General features: G+C 33.8%; 2 protein-coding genes and 1 pseudogene across 4 annotated transcripts; 2 read left to right on the top strand and 1 right to left on the bottom strand.

Annotated features, from left to right (window-relative positions):
* The first annotated feature begins 901 nt into the window (after positions 1 to 901).
* Positions 902 to 8,557, top strand: LOC101246676 ((R)-linalool synthase TPS5, chloroplastic-like; annotated as a pseudogene).
* A 971-nt stretch (positions 8,558 to 9,528) lies between these two features.
* Positions 9,529 to 12,972, top strand: LOC101246974 (terpineol synthase, chloroplastic). Its single transcript, XM_004231317.5, has 7 exons — positions 9,529 to 9,806; positions 9,894 to 10,152; positions 10,349 to 10,742; positions 10,971 to 11,189; positions 11,267 to 11,405; positions 11,512 to 11,763; positions 11,845 to 12,972. Exons 1-7 carry the CDS (start codon positions 9,642 to 9,644, stop codon positions 12,208 to 12,210), a joined length of 1,794 nt encoding a protein of 597 aa, XP_004231365.1. The 5' UTR covers positions 9,529 to 9,641; the 3' UTR covers positions 12,211 to 12,972.
* On the bottom strand, positions 11,391 to 16,562 carry LOC101267654 (magnesium-dependent phosphatase 1). 3 transcript variants are annotated; one of them, XR_011221895.1, is made up of 6 exons: positions 16,183 to 16,562; positions 15,180 to 15,351; positions 13,159 to 13,275; positions 12,822 to 13,023; positions 11,870 to 12,030; positions 11,402 to 11,659 (listed from the first exon to the last, which is right to left on the bottom strand). XR_011221895.1 is itself a non-coding variant. In NM_001323426.1 (5 exons), the coding sequence occupies exons 1-4, from the start codon at positions 16,290 to 16,292 to the stop codon at positions 12,853 to 12,855; spliced, it is 570 nt and encodes a 189-aa protein (NP_001310355.1). In that variant the 5' UTR covers positions 16,293 to 16,320; the 3' UTR covers positions 11,391 to 11,659; positions 12,822 to 12,852. The 3 variants fall into 3 exon arrangements, 2 of the variants coding, with proteins under 2 accessions (NP_001310355.1, NP_001310356.1); NM_001323426.1 differs by lacking the exon at positions 11,870 to 12,030 and having other exon boundaries at positions 11,391 to 11,659; positions 16,183 to 16,320; NM_001323427.1 differs by lacking the exons at positions 11,402 to 11,659; positions 11,870 to 12,030 and having other exon boundaries at positions 12,573 to 13,023; positions 16,183 to 16,320.
* Between the last annotated feature and the right edge of the window lie 123 nt (positions 16,563 to 16,685).

A 16,685-nucleotide genomic window follows, 5' to 3' on the forward strand; every position in this document is an offset into this window, starting at 1 on the left:
ATACGTATTAATCATTTAATTTTGTGAGTTGTAGCCATTTATTTTGGCAAGTGGCGGACCCAATTATGCATGTTCTATAGTGTACGTACGCATGTGCTCGATCGTTTCCTTTTTCAAGTTGTAAGATTTACGTTACCTTCATTACATATGGACGATAGGGAACCATAATTATTTTTTTATTTTTCTTGAATAATTTCTCTTTCTTTGTAGAAATAAAATACAAAAATATGTAACATTTGTTAAAAATAATGTATTATGTATACGTACCTCTTTTAAGATATCGAAATAAATCAAAAATATCATATAACTGTGAAAATGAACAATAATGCCATCAACCAATGATTTCGTACCAAAATACCTTTACAATCAGGAATATTATTTAACTGTCTAATAATATCTTTGATTATAACACTTTCCTTCCGTATAAGTGTTTACACCAAGTCTATGCAATTTTCATTATTACATGTTTTAATGAGTTATAAATTGAAACACATAATATGCATGTATTGACTTGGTGTAAACACCTGATACGCGTAAGTTTTAGCCTGAGACAGTGATATTTTCCAAAATTAATATGGTGCCGAATGGATTTCTCTCTGCAAATTCTATACCTACTTTTAAGTTCAAATAGAACTTTAATTTCATTTTATGATTTCATATTGCATGGCCACACCGATTCGTAATGGTTGGCAATCTTGATATAAGTACTATAGTAATTTTTTAAAAAATGGAATTTAATCATTCCCCACTAACTTCTTTTTCTTTGTGGGAATCAGTAATCACCTTACACAATAATAATATTTCTTTTAGTTTTGGTAGCCAATAACTTTTCCACTTAGTATATTATCTAAGAATATCATCATTATTATAAAACATCATATATATTATTGAACAAGGCAGGGATGATCACCTCAGCAACATCACTACTAGCGTGCTTCTCTATGAATCCTGTTACTATCCGACGTTCCGCCAATTACAAACCTACTACCTGGGATTTTCAATATATTCACTCCGTTAATAATAATTACGCGGTATATTTTTTATTTTATTTTATTTCTACCTACATAATATATGAAATGTTTTTTATCATTCTGATATTAATTAATTAACTTTTGCATTGCGCATAGGGAGATATGTATATGAAGCGGCTTGATTAAGTGAAGAAGGAAATGAAGAAGAACTTAATGATGCTGGCTGATGAATCAATAGTACAAGAATTAGATGTTAAGTTGGAGTTGATTGATAATTTAGAAAGGCTTGGAGTGAGTTACCACTTTAACGATGAAATTAGGCAAATATTTGTTGACACCCAATTTTTGATCCGCGTCGGTATAAATTAATTATCGAGCTTCGTGAGTTTTTCAAATTATTTAAGCTAATTAGTTTTATAAATCTTGCGATAATTAATATATATATATATATATAAATATATATATATATATATATATATATATATGTATGTATGTATATGTATATATGTATATCTTAAATTTAGAAGGTATTCTATTAAACTAGTTTACTTTAAATCACAACTATATTTTGAATCATTATTTTTACAATTTAAATAGTTATGTTACTAAATAAATAAGCTCGTTAATAAATTTACACCAAATTCATTTTCGTTTTAACTCAATTGGCTATTATTTAAATTGAATTCCCTTTACATTTTAACAAGGATAAATTACTTAAATACACACTTTTATTTTTTATAATTTTCATTATTCCCTACTATTTTAAAATATCTCCAAAATCCCTTATTTTCCTTTCAAATCCCATTGTTCTAGATACATTAAGTTTCACATTCAAGCACACGTTTCTATTCCTAATTTTTCTCCCTTAATCCCTCCCTATTTCACTCCCTTTAACCTCTTCCTATTTTCACTCCCTCAATCTTTACTTCTTTTATTTTTTAATTTTCAGATTTATTCTCTCTCCATAAGATTTTTCAAGAATCAAGTAAGTTTTCGTTTCACAATTTTTTTCGAAGAACTACCAGATCTCTTCCATTTCCACATTTTTACAAAATATATAAGGAAAAAGTGAAAGAGATGATGTATCCTCATTGCTCCTTGCAACATCATCGTTTCCAGTGATGTCTTTTGTTGATGAAATCATTTTCCATTGTTGACAGTGAGACAAAGATACAGAAGTTGGTATAGAGCAAAGTAAAAGTGTAGGGGGATTTCTTGGTCATTTGTATTGTTGATTTATTTTTTTGTACTTCATCCTTTATAATACATATGATTTCATATTTAATATATCTAGTTGATTTTGTTTCTTAAACTAATGTATAATGTCTTCGTTGATTTTCAATGTAACTCGTTGTTTAATCGATGTATTGATACATGTATTAGATATGTACCAAATGTTATAACGTTTAGTCAATGCACTGATACATGTAGTATATATGTATCACATGTTTTTCATGTAGTATGAATTTTCTGAAAACTGATATCATGTATCGGTAAGGTATTAGTTGTTTAGTTGATGTACTGATACATGTTTTGAAAATTGTTATAATGTATCATTCACTAAGTTTAATAACTGCGTCATCAACTGTGCTTGATGATACATATAGAATCAGTGTGTATAGTGTTTTGTCGATGCACTGATACATGTATTAGATATGTACCACATGTTATAATGTTTAGTCAATGCACTGATACATGTAGTAGATATGTATCAACAACGATAGAAAACGAAATTGAATCTCCAACAACGATTCCGTCGATTTTGTAACTTTCATACTGCAATTCGTTCACCCAAATTCCGGAATGTCTCATCAAAATTGAAGTATTCATCTTGAAAAATCAACAGTAACAACAATAAAATTACTGTAGTTCGAAATTTAACAGATTGTTCATAAAAAATGTATTCAAACTAGATGATATAATCTTTGATTTTTAAAATTTGAAATTAATATCCAATTACGTGCTGAATTTATGCTGATTAATGATCTGTTACCATAAAATAAGTTGTTTTACTAACAACATTAAATTTACCGTTTTTTCTCCATTTTTTTCTCAACAGTTTAAACTTACCATGTATCATTTACCATGTACCACTAGAGTCTAAAGTATCACGGCGCAACAAATTTAAGGGATTTTTTGTAAATACTAAATTTGTCGGGACAGAGTGTAATTATTGAATTACACTATGGGATTCCTTAAATTTTTACTTTTAACAATCCATTTCAATTTCAGTCCATCCCCCTCAAACCCAAATCAATTTCCCATGTCCAATTTGTAGGCCCAAACGTTTTCTGTAACAGCCCACTCCATTTTAAACAACCATCCAATCTTCCAACCCATTACCAATTAACCCCAGGCGGCCCATCCTCCTCAACCCAACTCACTAAAACCCATAACCCGACCCAACACCTCACGATCCGACCCGACCCCATAGCCTTTTCTCCTTCCCCTTTCCCCTACGCCATTCCCATAACAGATCCCTCCCAGAAAACGCAGAAAAGCAAACACCACAAAAATGGAAAAGCCAACTTCCCAGACGCGACCCCTTCCCCGCGTCCGTCTCACGCACAGCCTCCCCTCTCTCTTCCTTCCCCGCGCGTCTCCCTCACGTTCTCTCCCTCACGCCCAAGTTCCCCCTCTCTCGCACCTCTCTCTCCTCTCCTCTCTCCTCGCCAGTACGCCTCGCAGCAGACCTGTTTTCGGCTGTGGCAGACCTGTATTCGGCTGTAGCAGACCTGCGTTCGCGGCTATGGCAGACGCGCTAGCCATCCCTTCCCCTTTTTCCGTTTCCGCAAAGGACGAACTTTTTCAGAAAAAGGGGTTGCTCCATTAATGGAAGGGATTTCAAATTTGAAATCAATAGTCACGTTCCCGCCCTCCTAACCCCTAAATCTTCTTCCATATAAACCCCACCCCTCTTCCGAAAAAGGGGTTGGCGATTCTGAGGTTAGAGATTATATCGAAAATTTCAGAGAGTGAGAACTTTTGGGTTTCAGAATTTTAGAAGTTGAAAAGGGTTAGCGATTTTGGTTGAGAAAATTTTTGAAAAAAAAGACTCTGCTTCTTCGGTCTCTTGTTAGAAAAGGGGTTGGAAATTTCAGTTTGAAATTCTTGGGTTTTCTGCTGTTTCTGAGAAAATTAAAGGATTTTTCATCGAAGATTTGATACAATTTTGAGAGAGCATCCTGTTTCCCATTTCCGTTGGTCTTAAAAAAATTCTCAGACGCTGAATCTCGCCTGGCCTTCATTTTCTCTTCCTGTTTTGCCTCCTTCGTCTGAAGTCGAGCTCCGTTCGTGTTCGTGTGGTGGAAGTCGTCGTTCATCTCGCTCGTCGTCCCAAGTTCGCTGCTCCTCAACAGGTAAACACTCTCTCATATAATTTTCTCCTTCTCCCGATCTCACTATGGTGGAGCGAGTGTTGGAAACCCTTTTTTCGTATATGTCTACTGGTTGTTGTGCTGCTGCTGATCGAATCACTGTTTTTTTTTGTTTCTTTCGTTTCGTTTTGGGTTTAAACCTGTTGACATTCGAACGTTAAGTACATGGGTTGTGTAGCTTTACAATATGTTTTGGTTTGGCTGTCTAATCTTCATTTCCATCGAAATAGCGTGTCGAGTTTTGTATGCCTGTAAATACCTTGTTGGTGTCGCTCTCGTTTGTGTGTTTTTTTATTGAGTCCGCGAATTTGTGCTCCCTCGCTGGCTCTTTATGCAGTTTCTGTCGAACAGCATGCTTTTCTCGTTGTTGGTTTAAGAGTGTCTGAAACTCGCATGTGTGATTGATGGTTGGGTTGCTCATGGACTATTGCTACCTTCTAATTAGTATAGGTTCGCATATACATGAATTTCTGTCGTCGCTTCCCTCTCGACGTCCTAGCTTTCATCTCATCATCTCATATAGATGGATGAGCTGAGATGCCGGCATGGAGTTCGTGTTGAGTTTTTCAATTGTATGAATGTCATACAGTGATTGATTTTTCTGCTTGACATTAGCATTGTCATGTATGTAAGTTCAACCTTTCGAAGTTGATTGGAGGAGTCTCATGGTGTAGTTGTGTCTTGTCTTCCTTAGTCTACCTTAGTTTTCTTCATTTCGAAACTTTGTCATTCCGTGAATTCAAATGGTTTTACTAAGTTACTTTATATGTTTCATTTTGTCAAAGTTCTGATAAAGAGTTGCCTCCATTTGCCTGTGAGTGACTCAAATAAAATTTGTTATTATTATTTATCTTATGTATGCAAGTTTGTTTCGTGGAAGCTATAGCATATAGTATAGATCCAATCTGATGCTATTCATGAGTCAGATAGGGGAAAAATATGACAAGTGCCACTCATCTTCTCGTGTTTCCGCTAAAATTCAATTTGTGTATTGGTTTGTCTTACATTCCTTCTTTGCAATTATGTGCTTAATTTACGTTCGTTTTGAATGATTAATTACATAAAAAATGTTTCTTTTTTTGTATTTATTTTAGTTATTTGGTTAAGGTGTCAATTCTCATTTCACTTGTTTTTGTGGCATGCGAAAACTCCTTCGAGTCCGTTTGGGATTCCCTTCTCTCCTTGCATTCCGGAAGAGCCGTAAAGGCTCAATCCTCTATCGAGTCAAGGCAAACGTATGAAGCCAATTTCGGAAAGATTGAAGAAGAATCCAAAGGCGAATTAGAAGATTTTAGTATTGTGTTGTATTTTGTTTGTAATGGGCATAAGCCCTTATTGTTTCACTTTCTTTGTATATTTTTTATATGTCTAGACTAGGACAGGTACGAAAAAGAAATGGGTCAAAACCCAAAAAACAGGTGGGTCCAAAACTCGGTCAAGGCGAACAGAACCCGAGTTTGGACCCGAATCTCTCTCTCCCTCTTTCTCTCTCTCTCTTTACTCTTTGTTTACGTGCTTTTACTTATATGTCGTTAGTCGAGGATTAGAAAACTCCAACCCCATCGAACGTCTTTTGTTTCATCAAACTCAAATTAAAATTTGAAACTTTAAGAGATAGATGTTTAAGTTTGGAAATCGCTTAGAGTTAAAGTTTTAACTTCAATGAGATATTCTAAAAAATTGGAGAATTCGCATAAGAATTTCTAATAAGGTTTTAATAACAAAAAATTGCAAAAGTTAAAACAATAAATAGTCAAATTGTTAATCGCCGGAAAACCGTATTAAGCGGAGTGTCTTAGGTGCCTTACACCTTCCTAAGACACTAATATGAATCCCGAACATAGCTACTTTCGAAACTCCTAAAAAGTCAACAATACCTTTAAAATAAAATAAACTCTTTTTCGAAATAATTTTTCGATAAAACAATATTGAACACTGTACATCACCAAGATGTAGCCACAGGTGATTCATGATACTCTACAGCCTTGAAATTTAGGCTCTTCAGACAACATGGCTTTCATATCTCTCCAGGTAGGTACATACAAATACGAGGATCAAATTATCTAATTTGTTCATGTGATTTGTGACTTTTTTTGTTTTTGTTTTTGTTGTAGATATATTTAATGATTTTAAGGACGTGAATGACAATATGAAGCAAAGTGGTATATTAGCATTTATGAGAGAATGCCAAATGCTAATCCTCTTTTGCTAGAGCTTGCTAAATTAGACTTCAACATTGTTCAAGTAACACACCAACAAGATTTGAAAAGTCTATCAAGGTGAGATATTTTCTAAGTGACAGATTCAGAATAGCCTTAGATTGAATTAAACCCTCCTCAAAACCACTCACTCCTTTCCAATTAGTATTATTTTTATTTTTTATTAAAAATTTGTTACCTCACTCCATCTAACCTCCGCTCCCAAATTATTACTCCCATCATTATAAAAAGAATGACTCTATTTCCTTTTTAGTCTGTTTCAAAAAAAATAACCCTCAACACTTTAACTTTAAACATGTTTATGATCAAAAGATTAAAGGGCATTTTGGTACATTTAACATAAATTTAATTTAGAACCACAAGATTAAAAAGTTTTCTTTCTTTTCTTAAACTTCGTTCCAAATCAAACTAGGTTATCCTTTTTGAAACAAGGAGGGAATATCATATTTTTTACTCTCTTTTTTTTGTGAGATATATACCTATGTTTTTAAGAAAATATTTTTTACATACAAAATATAACAGAAATAAAAATTTAGTATTTTTCTTGAGTTGGTGATACTTTAATCTTTAACTTTTAACTAATATTAATAATTTATTTAATTTTTATCAAAGTGAAATGTTTTTTCTTAAAGTGCCACGTGATAATTTTTTAAAAACAAAAGAGTGTGATACACACACCATCTAAAAGAGTGTAACAAAAGAGAAAGGTGTTTTCTCAAATAAGTGAGTGATAATTTAGGTCTGAAAATGAAAAAAAAATACATAGTTTAAATATGTTTTTGACATTTCACGTCCAAAATAAAAACTTTCAACTAATCTAGAGATGAATGAAACAAAACTTTCAGCTGAAACATTAGTTTTGATGTAAATTAGGTGGTGGAAGAAAACAGGACTAGCAAAAAAGCTTTCATTTTCAAGGGATATACTTGTTGAGAATATGTTTTGGACAGTGGGTGCATTGTTTGAGCCTCAACATAGCTACTTTCGAAGATTGATAACAAAAGTCATTGTTTTTATTTCAATCATAGATGACATTTATGATGTTTATGGCACGCTTGATGAGTTGGAACTCTTCACACTTGCTATTCAAAGGTAATTATAATTTTCTATCGCAAAATAATTACAAAATTTGATTTTCTAGTAAAAATTCAGATGGGATACAAAAGCAATGGACCAAATTCCATACTCTATGAAAGTATGTTATCTTGCACTCATTAATATTATCAATGAAGTTGCGTATGATGTTCTCAAAAATCATGACATCAACTCCTACCCTACCTTACAAAATCAGTAAGATTCATTCTACTTAACAAATAATTTCTTTTCCCAAAATACCCCTGATATTCTCCGAAACGAATTCAATATTTAAATGGCTTGTTAACTAGTGGGCAGATTTGTGCAAATCATACTTACAAGAAGCAAAATGGTAACCACAATGGATACAAGCCAAATCTGGAAGAGTATATGGATAATGCAAGGATCTCAATTGCAGTACCAATGATATTAGTCCATGTATTGGTCCTTGTCACAAATCAAATTACCAAAGAGGCCTTAGAATCCTTAACCAATTATCCTGATATTATTCGATGGTCTACTACTATTTTTCGTTTAAACGATGATTTGGGTACATCCTCGGTAATGCCTTTCTCACGCATAAAATTAAACTTATACTTTATTTTACGAAGAAAAAAAACTCAAGTTAGTGTATCTTATTATGAATAAATAAAACATCTAACAAATTTATTTAATTCCATAATTAATTCAGGATGAATTGAAAAGAGGGGACGTTCCCAAATCAATTCAGTGTTACATAAGCGAAAAGAATGCCTCCGAGAACATATTACATCTTTGATAAAGGAGACATGGGAATTCATGAATACAACTCAGAGGAAAAATTCTCCATTTTCTGAAACATTTATTGGAATTGTTAAAAATATTACAAGAACATCGCATTTCATGTATCTCCAAAGCCTATCATTATTATTATTTAATGTTGCATTCGCTTTCAAGTAATTATTATAATATACCTAGAAAATTGGTCTTATTACACGTGGTTTTGTGTGTTTTCATAAGTCCTAGTATTGCATGGGTTATCAAGTAAAAGTTAAATTTGTAGATGTGCTTCACGTTTTCCTTATTAGAAACTTTTCACCAAACTTGGCCTTGAAAATACCAATGTATTATCAACTTTATCTTTATTAGTCTCAAATTATTTGTTCACTTTATTTGTCTCAAATCGCGAATCTAGAAACAAATTAGAATAAATATTTTAGTAATAATAATTTTGAGAATTATTATTTGTAAAACACTTGTGTTATAAAAAGGCTAATTAATGGTGTACTTATATTCCACTTAACACGTTTTTATGGATCCTCCATTTCACCAGTTTTTTCATTCAAATGGCAACTTGGAGCTATTATTCAATCAAATTAATGGTAGGTGAGGTGTTCTGATGGAACAGTAATTTTAATTTTAATTATTCATTTCATCAAATATCAGAAACAGTAATTTTAATTTTAATTATTCATTTCATCAAATAGCATACTTTGCCGACGGGTTAGCCACTAATATGGCCCATTATAATTGTATTTGACAAGCAAAAAAATATTAAAAATTAGATATGATGAGATGGTGGTTATACGGAGATATATAAATAATATTCATAAAATCAGATTCGGGATTCTGACATATCTATAGTTTTGAATTATGTATTATTTTAGGTGACACTCTTTTCTTTATAGACCGTCATTAAAAGAATGTCACTCACCATACTATATTAGAACCAATTTTACTCTTACTGAAATGAATCTCAACCACACAAATATCTAAGATTATTTTAGACCATAAATTTCAAAAATCTTCATTTTTCTCTTAATCGTCATGTCAAATCAAAGAGTATCACATAAAATAAGATAGAGGAAACATTAATTTTTTAAAAATAAAACGGCTAACAAGTGGAATGGAGCTATAGTCTATATATATCGGATAATGCAAATCTATCAAAAAGAAATAATAACTGAAGTCGATCTGCTGTTTAATTATTTGTATAGTCACGTGAAACATAAGTATTATGGATGTATAAACTGGAAATGACAATGTCTATTAGCAAATCAAATTTAATTTCGAAATTAGAGGTTCCAAAATCCTGCATTTCTAACGTGCCAATTCGACGATCTGGAAACTATCAACCTTCTATTTGGGACTATAATCATATTCAATCACTGAAGAATCATTATTCAGTAACCATTTCTCTCTAGCAGCTTATATATTAACTGTATTCACAAAATCTTTTATTTTATTTGTGTAACCCTAATCTATATATGTAGGACGAGAAATTCATGAGACGCCGCAATGAGCTGAAGATGGAAGTGAAGATTATGCTCAGTGATCGTAACATGAAGCAATTGGAACAGTTGGAGATTATTGATAATTTGCAAAGGCTTGGATTGTCTTATCACTTTGAAGATGAAATATACAGTATTTTGAATAACTTAAGTGACAAAGGTAGCAAAAGAGATCACTTGTATGCTAAAGCTCTTGAATTCAGGCTCTTGAGACAACATGGATTTAACATTGTTTCACAAGGTCCTTTATCGTATCGACTAGTTTTCTCCCTTATTTCTATTCTATTTCTTTTACTATATCCATCTAAGTATCTTTCGGTATGACTAATTCAAATTTACACTTTGATCATTTGCACCGTATGCATGTTACCTTACTTTTTGCATTCCAAGGCTCGAATCATATGATACAAATTAATAAAATCTTGTTCTGGTTGCAGAAACTTTTGGTGGTTTCTATGATAATACAACTGGTTTTGGTGAAATTCATCATAATGAAGACACAAAGGGGATGTTATATTTGTATGAAGCTTCATTTCTTGCCATAGAAGGTGAAAAAGAATTGGAGTTGGCAAGAAATTTGACAGAAGAACACCTAAGAGAATATTTGGCTGATCAAAATAAAAATGATGTGGATCAAAATTTGGTTGAATTAGTGCACCATGCCTTGGAGCTTCCATTGCATTGGAGGATGTTGAGATTAGAAACCAAATGGTTTATCAATTATTACAAGAAAAGACAAGACAAGATGATCCCTTTTTTGCTTGAACTTGCTACCCTTGATTTCAACATTGTTCAAGCAGCTCACATTGAAGATCTAAAATATGTGGCAAGGTAATTAAACTCCACTGAACCCAAGTTCTAGTTTTCATGCATTCTTAATATAAGTAATACTTTTCTATCGTTTTAAAATATCCGAATAATACCTAATTATATTTATCGTAGTCAAATGTGGATTCCACTGACTGTGCATTAGTATATATAGAGTCTTAACATTCGTTAGCTCCATAAACTTGCTTTTTCATTATCACATTTAAATTCATTTCATAATCAAATTAATAGGTGGTGGAAAGAAACATGCTTAGCAGAGAATCTGCCATTTGCTAGAGATAGGTTGGTGGAGAATTTCTTTTGGACAATTGGAGTAAATTTTCTTCCTCAATATGGATACTTCAGAAGAATTGCCACAAAAGTTAATGCTTTAGTAACCACAATAGATGATGTGTATGATGTTTTTGGTACTCTGGATGAACTACAAATATTCACACATGCCATCGAAAGGTAATTAACAATGTCAAAATTTGTTCGAGCATAATTAATTTCTATCTAATTTTAATTTCTTGCCATGAGAATACCAGATGGAGTATCGACGAATTGGATAGACTCCCAGACAATATGAAGATGTGTTATTATGCGCTCGATAACTTTATTAACCAATTGGCTGATGATGCTTTTGAAGAGCAAGGCATTTTCATTTCACCATATCTAAGAAATTCGGTAACTTATCCCTTCTTCTTTTTTTATTTCGAAAATAAGACAAATTATTATCATGTCTGCAAGTCTAACTCGATAGGTAGTATTACATTGTGAATTTAAATTTCAGTGGAGAGATTTGTGCAAATCATACCTGAGAGAAGCAAAGTGGTACCATAGCCAGTATATCCCAAGTATGGAAGAATATATGGACAACGCCTGGATTTCAATATCAGCTCCAGTAATATTAGTACATGCATATTTCCTCGTTGCCAACCCTGTAAACAAGGAGGCATTGCATTACTTGGAGAATAATTACCATGATATCATTCGTTGCTCAGCGTTAATTTTGAGGCTCGCCAATGATTTAGGAACATCATCGGTATAATTCAACTTGTTATAAAAGGTTATCTGCCTAATTATTTTTATTTACCAACACTAGTATTTCCTTTGTGTAATGCAGGACGAGTTGAAAAGGGGTGACGTACCAAAATCAATACAATGTTACATGAACGAAACACAAGCTTCAGAAGAAGAGGCTAGACAATACATCAGACTGCTGATTAGCCAGACATGGAAGAAATTGAACGAAGCTCATTGGCTAGCAGCAGACCCCTTCCCAAAGATATTTGTTACGTGTGCTATGAACCTAGCAAGAATGGCACAATGCATGTATCAGCATGGTGATGGCCATGGCGGTAATAACTCCACGACTAAAAACCACATCATGGCGTTGCTCTTTGAATCCGTTCCTCTAGGACACAAACATTCTTCAGCAGAAAAAGAGGACCACTCTATGGTCAACTATAGAGAGAAATTCATGATCTAGGGGTCATTGAGTTGTGAATGAACTTTCACCTTGTTTGTAAGGTTTTGATTCCCCACCCTGCAATTTCCTCCCCATTTATAGAAGGGGCAGGGGGGAAGAGAGAAGGCTCAGTGGGTGCAGTATGCATAGTACACAATGCATTATCAAAACTGCATATGATTTGGCAGTTGATTCATAGCTATATAATCAATCACAGTGCCCTTTTTTGGGATCTGATAGCCTCAAGTTACTCGCCTCTTTCTGAAAGAAAGAAGAAACTTTACAAGGTTCCTTTATCAGAACTAAGGGAAGTTTGAACGTCTGACAGATCTCATTTCAGAGTATGGTCCAGAAGGAAAATTACAGCTCGCCAACAAATAACCTTTTTGAATTTTCAGTCATATTCTAATTTTGAATCATAGTGGACGATATGTCTTCCCACTATCAATAATATTGTACGTAATAGGATAGGAAACCTATCTATTCATCAAGTTCAAAGTGTCAATATCCATACAACAATAACATCCAAAAAAATGGACGATGATCCTTTAATAAGAACAGATATGGATGAATCGATATGGGACTTGTGCCATATTCTTGACTACTAGTGCAACTGATGTCCCAATAATTACCTTTATTTGTGTGCTGGGGACTGCTAAATCGTCATTGTGCATCACTTTTGGATGAACCTGGTTCTTTTGAGAATTTGCGCCATTGTTCTTTGTTCTTTTCAACTGAAGCAGAATTCTTAACAAACTCGGAGAGTCCTTGCCTCAAAGCCCCTAAATTTACCCCTTTGCCCACCAATATACTTGTGACACCCATTTTTGAAACCTGAAAGATACTGCTTTAGCTTACTATGTGTATCTCTAGGATTTGCATGTAGCAATTATTTGATCTAGACCGACGAGCGATGTAATTAATTGAATCGACTGAATGCATGATACAATTGACAAAAAGTGATTTTACCGCCTGTATGTTCCGATTTTCATCATCAAAAAACAGCATCTCATTGTAGGGCACCGTAGTCTTTCGGTTGATTTTCTGAAAGTGTTCCGTCTTGTGTGTCCAACTGGAGAATATCTCCTGCAACACTAAGTCATTAGCATGATGACCTCACACAGTAAGCAGCATCAGCTAAAAATGAATATAGAGAGCCCAGTCATGAAAGTGAGCATTTTACACAGCTTGTTTGGATGGTTACCTATTTATTGTATCATATTATTAATTCAAATACAATATTTGTTTTGATTATTACTTAAATTTTAGTGTATCCTATTGTTAAATTTGTCGTTGTGTAACGATGAAAGGTTATCATTTTATGCAACAGTCCATTTGGTGTGATCAGTTTGTTCTCATCTTGCCCTTATTACTTAACCACCTGATTTTACCCTTTATCCTAATTTATTTTTTTAATAATTCCATCCGAAACCTTTTCTTTGGTAATATTATTAGCATATTCTTTAGGTTGTTGCTGCCAGGAAATGTGAAATAACAGAAACAATACAATATAAGAATTTCCTAAGAGGTTCCTACAGTGATGAACTTTGTCTCGATACCTTTGAGCTATCCTAATTCTTGAGGTCGCTAAGAAGTGGCTAAAAGAAGATACCTTGACGACTCAGTTGATATAGGTAAGTGGCCCACAAGTGAGTAAGTTGACAAGGAAAGTAGAGAGAATATCAATTGATACGGAGTGTTGATAATAGATAAAGATAAACGCTCTTTATGACCAACTAGTTTTAGACAAGTGCTGGTTTACCTGCTATGTTGCTCAGACTCTTTTGAAAAATATTGTCGCACATATGTCGGGTTCTCCTAAATTCACTACTTTGGGAGTATCTTACATGCACCCGTCACATTTTTGAAAAGTCCGAGAAACATGTTTACGAGCCTAGATACTTGGGTGCCTCCTTTGAATTTAGTGCCAATCATAAGGTGGAAATGAATCCTATGCTTGTTGCTAGATAGTCATTCCGGCCAAGACACCTCAGTCTGAATTTCTTTTCCTTTTGATATGTGAGAAGAACGTCACCTTGATTACTTCTCAGGAAAAAATAAATATTATATGTGGAGCCAAGATGTTGATGCCGATTCTAAAGCTAAAAAGGAAATTTACTTCTTCGAGTTTATTCAGCAATAGCTGAATACGGACACAACTTCAAGTAAGTGGGTCAAGTGCGAAACAAAGAAGGTATTATTTGACTTAACAATATTTAAAGAGGTTAAGTTTTTCCACCAACAGTGAAGTTAAATACTTAAGCTCTCCTAGTCCCAAAATCCAAGATAAACTAAATTTGTCTCAAGTACATTCCCAGATCTATATAGGAGGTGATTAGAAAACCAACTAAACCACCAAGACGGAAAGACCAGCCAATTTGACTAGAATGTGGCCTGCAAATAATTTATGGACCACACAAATCTGAAGATGCCTTCTGAGTCTGGTTTGCCTAGAAAATGTTTAATAAACTAAGTTGGACTGTAGAAATCAGAACAATTAGTAAATAATTTACATATATGCAGGGCCAATCTGAAAAGTGAAATTGGCATGAAATACTTGCTATGTCGAAACCTTTCTGAGAAAAGGGAACAAGAAACTCTATTTAGGATAAACTAAAGACTAGCTAACAAAAAGCCCTGAATCAAACTGCAACAGTTTGTTCAAGTTATATAGAAGCCTTTTTGCTTTTTTACTTTACATTTTTGGTCATGAAGGGCTTTTTAAAAGTATTCATTCATTTCTATGCGACATTAAACTCTTCATCCCATATCATATGGATAACATAGTTATGGACCTATTTTTGTCTCTCTACTCCAGCATACTGTCCAACTCCTCAACCATGAAAAGCATGGTTGCAACAAAGTCAGCTACTAAGAAAGAGGCACAGAGCTAAATGTGCAGCAGAATTTACTAATATCAATAAAATTTGCAGGTTACCATAGAACCAAAGGAAAAATAAAACAAGATGCTGAGACTTCTATCATCTCACCTGGGCTACAAACATTGATTTTATCTCCAGTTTTTGAAGGAAAGCATTTGCTATATCTGGAGTTGGCGATCTTGAGGCAATAGCAACATTCACTCCTTTGTCTTTGAAGGCATGCAAGATACCTTTGGCCTGAGGATACATCGATGGCTTCTCATTTTTGGAGCGGCATTCACTGAAAGAATCAAAGTAGACAGAAATGGTATTATGAGTAAACCAAGAGTACAAGACCAAGTTTAAGCAAATAATAAGGTCTCTTTTTTTTTGGATAGATAATAAGGGTGTTGAAAATATAGGAGCAGTCACTTCCAGTTGTAGCAAGCATGTTAATACAGAGACAAGAAACATAGAATTCAATCAACTCATACATCCCTGGCTTTAGAAAATCATGACATAGTATGCTGGTTTCCTAAAGTAGCGCTCTACTTAGTATTAACTCAATCAAAATACAAAGTGTACCTATAAAAGCCATAAACCCGCGGTGGATCTAGAATTACATTTAACAGGTTCAACTTGAACTCATTGTAATATTAAATTATTTATTCAGGTCTAAGATTTGTTAAGATGTTTATCATATATATTTTTATATTCTGTCTTGAAAGTAAAGGGTTCCGATGATCCTATTGACGAGAGGCTACGTCCTCCCCTGGACATAGCCCTCCTCATTCCCCCGGGGTTGGATGTAGAGTGTTCATCCGAACCTAATAGCTTTGATAGGAACTCTGTCTATGTGCTAAGAATTTCCTACATATAGTAACCAGTTGATCAAACGAACTTGTAATAGACTCCCATAGAGTTGAAAACTCAATCGTGCTAGCAGAATAAGAAATCAATTACTCAATATCAATCCCTTTTCGCCCAAAAGAGAACACAAAATAAAAAAGAAAGAAAAGAAGTTCCAACACAGCGACAGGGAAAGCAAGTCAATTACTCAGAAAAAGAAAAGAAGAGTCAAAATTGGGCATCAGTTCAAATCCAGGAAGAAGAGAGAGAGAGAGAGAGATACCAATAAAAGGGCCAAAGGGTATAATCAAGATCGAAGACGACGAGACGAGGAAGAACTTGGAACAATCCCATTATCTCCATTGCTTCATTCTTCACCTTTTCGTCTCCCATCTCTCTTTACCGCGTCCACGCTTTCCCTGCCGCCAACACCCCTCTTCTATTATCTATATATACCCACTAATCACTATTGCATATTTTCTTGCGTACGAGGGTATTCTTGTCTATACATTTTTCGTATTTTCATTAATTTAAAATCAAAGTGTACAAATAGATAAATATATCTTGATGGAACAAATGTGAGTAACACATCACAATTCTTTATTAATACTAAAAAAAAACTTAAAATATACTAGTAATCACAGGTTTAAGAAAAAAATATGTTCGACTTCGGAAAATTAAGCCTGCCATCTAATTGGACTTTTAAAAGTGACTTTTCTACACTTAATTATTTGGAGACGACATCTGAATGTTGCCAAAATTTACACATTGGGAACTGGTTCCATT

The sequence above is a fragment of the Solanum lycopersicum genome, chromosome 1 (genome assembly GCF_036512215.1).
Source record: "Solanum lycopersicum chromosome 1, SLM_r2.1".
NCBI classification, from domain to species: domain Eukaryota; kingdom Viridiplantae; phylum Streptophyta; class Magnoliopsida; order Solanales; family Solanaceae; genus Solanum; species Solanum lycopersicum.

Bases quoted from the DNA above. Each gene is read 5' to 3' on its own strand.
- LOC101246974 (XM_004231317.5), top strand. From the start codon at position 9,642: ATGTATAAACTGGAAATGACAATGTCTATTAGCAAATCAAATTTAATT. The intron at 9,807-9,893 runs GTAACCATTTCT...CTATATATGTAG, and splicing joins CACTGAAGAATCATTATTCA to GACGAGAAATTCATGAGACG. The intron at 11,190-11,266 runs GTAATTAACAAT...TGAGAATACCAG, and splicing joins TTCACACATGCCATCGAAAG to ATGGAGTATCGACGAATTGG.
- LOC101267654 (NM_001323426.1), bottom strand. From the start codon at position 16,292: ATGGGAGACGAAAAGGTGAAGAATGAAGCAATGGAGATAATGGGATTG. The intron at 15,352-16,182 runs GTATCTCTCTCT...TGATTCTTTCAG, and splicing joins ACCCTTTGGCCCTTTTATTG to TGAATGCCGCTCCAAAAATG. The intron at 13,024-13,158 runs GTAAAATCACTT...AGTATCTTTCAG, and splicing joins AAAATCGGAACATACAGGCG to GTTTCAAAAATGGGTGTCAC.